General features: G+C 38.7%; 1 protein-coding gene across 2 annotated transcripts in view; it reads left to right on the forward strand.

The window, feature by feature from the left end:
• Window positions 1–6,000, forward strand: part of LOC122332318 (formin-like protein 2) — a 40,990-nt gene that overhangs the window by 26,122 nt on the left and 8,868 nt on the right. For both annotated transcript variants that reach the window (XM_043229646.1, XM_043229645.1), the window contains exons 7-15: window positions 1,640–1,748; window positions 2,187–2,263; window positions 2,814–2,907; window positions 3,412–3,486; window positions 3,815–3,925; window positions 4,018–4,167; window positions 4,628–4,729; window positions 5,178–5,499; window positions 5,891–5,959. In XM_043229646.1, the coding sequence (XP_043085581.1) occupies window positions 1,640–1,748; window positions 2,187–2,263; window positions 2,814–2,907; window positions 3,412–3,486; window positions 3,815–3,925; window positions 4,018–4,167; window positions 4,628–4,729; window positions 5,178–5,499; window positions 5,891–5,959 (1,109 nt within the window). The remainder of the gene's footprint in view (window positions 1–1,639; window positions 1,749–2,186; window positions 2,264–2,813; window positions 2,908–3,411; window positions 3,487–3,814; window positions 3,926–4,017; window positions 4,168–4,627; window positions 4,730–5,177; window positions 5,500–5,890; window positions 5,960–6,000) is intronic.

The following is a 6,000-nucleotide window of genomic DNA, read 5'->3' on the forward strand; positions in this document are numbered from 1 at the left end:
GCTTTGTGTACAACCATTTATACCACTTCTAAAGTGACACCTAGTGGCAAAGAATGAATTTGCATTTTCATTCAGACCAACGCGAAAAGATTAACAAGTGGGCGGACAGTATGCTAATGTTTCATGTTGACGTGGCTAGGTATTTATTTTAGAATTTAATACTAATTTCAGTGATATGGAGTCACCTCTGTATAACAAATTTATACAAGGTACACTTTCAGATTGAAAACTTTGCAGGATGTTTTCCCATAGAGCTGTATGAAAGCTCATTTTTTAAAAATTCATAATAGGGGCACTTTAAATATGAAACTAAAACACTTTTTTTGGTGTGCATTGCTGAATGAGTTCAGCCTTGAGTACAAATCGTTCCCTCAGGCACTGCTCCTGACATATTGCGTTATCTGTGTGTGTGTGTGTGTGTGTGTGTGTGTGTGTGTGTGTGTGTGTGTGTGTGTGTGTGTGTGTGTTTTCAGAAAATCACGCCCAGCTCGTCTTGTGACAGTCTTGAAAAGAACTGTGTGCCCTTTGTGTTAGTTTGTGTGTATAAACCTTCTCTAGTCTGTTTGTGAGGCTGTTTAGAGTTCTCTGTTTGTCTTGTGTGTATGTCTGTACGCCTTTGTCGATGAGTGAGAGTTAGTAAAACGCGTATCTATTTTATACCTGTTTGTGTGTGTTCTTTGTGTGCGTCTGTTGCTGCGCGTCTCTGTTCTCACACATAAAAGCCTTTGGCTCGGGCCCGATGGCTGGCGTGCATGTCAATGACACTGGTGATATGTGTGCACAGAGCGCTTTAACTGCGGTAAGACAATGCAAATCCTCGCACATCAGCTGCTGACGGACCTAAACACAGCACTTGTAGCATTTAAAGAAATGGTTTCAATATGAGAATACATCCTTACGCTCCTGATCCTTCTACTTCGATTTCGTCTTGTGAGTCTACATCAGGACACGATTGTACGTTTGTTTACAAGAAGACAATGCATATCTTTTCATACTTGTAATAAGAAGAATCTTAAGAAGTAGTGATTTGTTTTTAAAAGAAAAAACTACCTTTCAAAAGTTTGGGGTCAGTAACATTTTTTAAAGATATCTGTATTTTCATTTAGCAAGAATGAGAGCAAAGATATTTATATATTCGTATAATTGTTGTTCCTTTGAACTTTAAGTTCGTCAGAGAATCCTATATCATATTTTTTTCACAAAACATTTAAGCAGTACAACTTTTTAAACCTTAATAATACTCACACTTTAGTAATTGGCTGCTGAATATTGATTAAGAAAAAAAAATCTGATTAATTGTTGGACATTAGATACTTTTCAACTTATTTATCTCCAAACTTTTGATTGATAGTGTATGTTATAGCTATGAAATAATACTCATGTTGTTCCAAACCCGTACGACTTTATTTCTTTGGTAGAAAACATAAGAAGATATTTTTAAGAATGTCCAAGCTGCTTCTTTTCTGTGCAATGAAAGTGAATGTGAACAGCTCAGACATTCTGCTAAACATCCCCTGTGTTTCACAGAAGTGATGTGTTCGGAACGGCACAAGTGTGACTAAATGATGATAGTATTTTGGTGTTGGATGAACTACTGATTTCATTGGTTGGTAGTCTTCAGTTGTTGTTTTGCTCTCAGGTCTAACACGTTACCCAGCCGGAGGACACTGAAGAATTCCAGATTAGTATGTAAGAAAGATGACGTTCATGTGTGCATCATGTGTCTACGAGCCATCATGAACTACCAGGTAAAGTTATTATAAGTAAGTTAGTGTGATGAACATGCATGAATTAAAATCAATTGTGAGATGTGCGTGGTGTTAAAAATGCAAGTAAATGGAGCTGTGAAATACAAAGATTATGCAGTGTTTCATTATGTTTTTGGTGTAAAATGATGCATTTGCTGTAGTATTAAATACTGTTTCATAATGTCACTATATTTGCTATATCCAACTTCTAACGCTCACGAAAACCTGTTGACATTATTAGAATTAAGGAAAAACGATCACAAACAGTGAGGTCCAGCTGTTCATTAGTGAAGAGATTCAGGGCCTCCCTACACACACACACACACACACACACACTGATTCATGGAAAGCTAGTCTTCATCATGTTTATGTTCAGATAATAAATCTTGAAGATCCTGCCATGTTTACTAATTAGTCCTCTCTCTGTCTTTTTCTCAGTATGGCTTCAACATGGTCATGTCTCACCCTCATGCTGTGAATGAAATTGCACTAAGTCTGAACAATAAGAATCCCAGGTAACCCATTGAGATGGGGTAAATGTGTGTGTGTGTATCTCTGAAAGAGAGGCTACTTTCCCAGAATCCACCCCTTTAATTCATGCGGGTTGCGACTCCTCTTTCAGAGTCATAAATACTGGCAGCTACAACAACAGAGTCCTTAATCTCACTGTGCAGTCTAACAGGTTTTTACTCCGTCTGTGTAAATGACAGAATTTGGAATAAATGTTGAATATTTTGCTGCTTTTGAGGTCAATTCGATTTTTTTTTATGTGTTTGAAACAAGTCTTGTATGCTCACTAAAGCTGTATACAATGCTGTGAAAAATTATTATAATTTAAATGAACTTTTTCTGTTTTAATACATTTTAAAATGTAATGTAATCCCAAAGCTCAAAGCTTGTGTTTGTCAAAGCTTGTCTTTAATGTCACACGATCCTTCATAAATTACTCTAATATGTCGATTAGCTGCTCAAGAAACATTTCTGATAATTATCAGTGGTTTTTGGCCAAAATGTGCAGTAACATCCTAATTTGTACATCGTAATTCGTCCTATGTTCTGATGCAGGACTAAAGCTCTGGTTCTGGAGCTGCTGGCCGCTGTGTGTCTGGTTCGAGGAGGTCATGAGATTATTCTCTCCGCCTTTGATCATTTTAAAGAGGTACACACACGCTAATGCTATTTCTAACACGCAAACAAACAAAAAAAAATCAACTTCAGATAATTTAATATAATATAAAGAGGCATTCCTTTCAGTTTACAAGCTGCGGTCTGTTTTCCAGAAGTCACTCAATGATATTATGATCCATAACGGATAACTGTACATGTGACTTAGAGCAGTGTGCAAAGTTTTATGCTGACTGTCTTTGTACAGCAAATAGGATTAGACACACCTGTTAAACACATTGTTATTGATTTGTTTTAGTAGGAGGATCACAGCAGCTTCTGAATGCCTTAACATCACTCTGTCTGTGTAGGAGAGATCAAGCTGGTATTATTTCCTAAGGGCATGATTTGAGAACAAAAAATGAACTACTGTATTGCGTCAAGTGTCAAAAGATTTTATTAGAGGCTAAAAGAGCATCAAAATCTCATTTTAATTTTCTCCGGGCTTTAATCTAATGTTCTCTCTAACTGCCTGAGCTATTTCTTTATTGCTCTGCAGGTGTGTTCAGAAGATCAGCGCTTTGAGAAGCTCATGGAGCATTTCAAGAACGAAGATAATAACATCGACTTCATGGTATGGGTTAGACCAGCATCCACACATATACACATTTATACACAATCACGATTATTAATACAAATAGCTTATTGCATATATACTTAAGAGCTTCATTAAAAAGCAACACAAGGAAATAATTTAATAAATACACTGTTTGCGTATGTCAAATGTGATCTTTTTTAAATAGAAATCTGCAGTGCTTTCTACAGTGCAGATTTTATTTATATAGCGCCCATTCGCGGCTGTACAGTTATAAATAATAAAATGAAAGTAATAATTAGTTTAATTGATAAATAAATCGACTTTTATTGGGTTGAAATTTAGCATAGTGTGTGTTGTTTTTCAGGTGGCGTGCATGCAGTTCATAAACATTGTGGTTCATTCTGTGGAAGACATGAATTTCAGAGTGCACTTACAGTACGACTTCACAAAGCTGGGTCTGGACGAATATCTGGACGTGAGTAAACTTAAGCTGCTAATGTCTTCTGATGCTAATGTTCAGTATCGCTCAAACCGTGGAGTGAGCTCTCTCTCTCTCTCTCTGAGTAGAAACTGAAGCACACCGAGAGTGATAAGCTGCATGTGCAGATTCAGGCATACCTGGATAACGTGTTCGATGTGGGAGCTCTGTTAGAGGACGCAGAGACCAAGAACGCAGCGCTGGAGAGAGTGGAGGAGCTGGAAGAGAACATGTCTCACGTTAGTACTGTTTTTACAGCTACGCTCATTATAAACGTCCAATAGAAGGAAGAAAAAAACGAATCATATGAGGGCCTTTTGTTTAACAATGCGCCACCTGCCCAAAAACATGACTTTATGTGACCAGTATTGAGTTCAGCTGAAAGCCTTTCATGATAATGAAACATGATAGGGCCCTGTCATACATGTAGCTTGATCTTTGACCTTTTGTCACAGTTGAGCCATCTGGCCAAAGGATGGCTTCCTGTCCAGAGGTAATTTCCTCATTTAGTGCGGCATTGATTTTCATAGTGCACTACGCAGATTAATAAGGATTCGTGAATGCTAAAGTGATATTGCTGTGAAGTTTTATACTTACCCAACCCTGGCTGGGCTTTACCTCAGCTTGACTTATTTGTGTCTTGGCGAATCTGCGTTCTGGAGTCTTATTTCTTGTTGATTCTTGTTTGTGGTTTTCTAGCTGACAGAGAAGTTGCAGGACACAGAGAATGAGGCGATGGCAAAAATCGTTGAGCTGGAGAAACAACTGATGCACAAAAATAAAGAGCTGGAGTCTGTTCGGGTAAATGATGCATACCAATAATTTCTTGAGTTGCCTAAACGGTTTGTTACATTATGGGTTCTTTGAGTGTGTTACTCATTACTGTATTTCGCAGTATCTATAGAAACTAGTAATGTGAATCAGTATTAGTGCTGCTTTTCAGTTGTTAACAAACTAATTTAAGCAACAAATGTATGTAATAAAGGTTATGTCAATAACAGCAGATTATATTTAGTCATTTAGCAGATGCTTACAAATGAGGACAATGCAAGCAATCAAATTCTGCAAAAAAGTGCTCTGTTAGTAGCAAGCTGCTGTTAGATTTTTTTTTTTAAAAAAACAAGCAGTTAGTAAATTAATAGAGTGCAAGTCTATTTTTTTAAGAATAAAATTAGAATAGAAAGTGCTAGAGTTAGAGGGTCACGAAAGCCCTAGCGGTTCCCTAAACCTGCGCTACCTGTGGTGACAGGAGGTGTATAAAGACGCCAGCTCTCAGGTGCACACCCTGCGGAGGATGGTGAAGGAGAAGGACGAGGCCATTCAAAAACAGAGCAACCTGGAGAAGAAGATCCACGAGCTGGAGAAACAGGGAACCATCAAGATCCAGAAGAAAGCGGACGGGGACATTGCCATCCTGACGCACCCTCCGCAAGGGAACGGGCATCCGCCGGGGTCCCAGGGAGGTGCTGGGTTGTCCGGTGAGGGCACGGTCGGTCACGGAGGGGTGTCTAACGGGGCGGTGCATGGCCTGACCATGCCTGATCCTCCACCTCCTCCTATGCCAGAGACACGTGAGTGACCTCTCCTCATAATAAGTATAGCAGATTAAAAATATTTCACTACTGTCCGCTTTTAGACAAAACAAAACTGCCCCTAAAATTTAAGATAAGGGTGCAAAAAATGCCTCCGCACAATTTCACTAAATCTGTTACTGCTCTTGCATGTTAAAATTGGATTGGTATTCATTTTTACTGGTATTGGTATTGGTACTGATTGAATTATTTGAATAAATGCAAGTCTTTGACATAAAAGGCAACTTGTTACAGTATAATTGTACACTTACTGAGTAATGTTAATTAACTATGTGTATTTACTATAAAGCTATGGATAGGATTGGGGTTGGCTTTATAGCGTTTAACAAAATGAAGTGTTACCGAATCTTCTTACTCTTGTGTTTTCTAGTACCAAACGGTCCATCTGCTGCTCCAGCGCCAGCTCCTCCTCCTCCTCCTCCTCCTCCTCCTCCTCCTCTCCCTGCTGTGGATATATCTGCCCCTATGCCCCCTCCACCG

The sequence above is a fragment of the Puntigrus tetrazona genome, unplaced genomic scaffold (assembly GCF_018831695.1).
Source record: "Puntigrus tetrazona isolate hp1 unplaced genomic scaffold, ASM1883169v1 S000000008, whole genome shotgun sequence".
Lineage (NCBI taxonomy): Eukaryota > Metazoa > Chordata > Actinopteri > Cypriniformes > Cyprinidae > Puntigrus > Puntigrus tetrazona.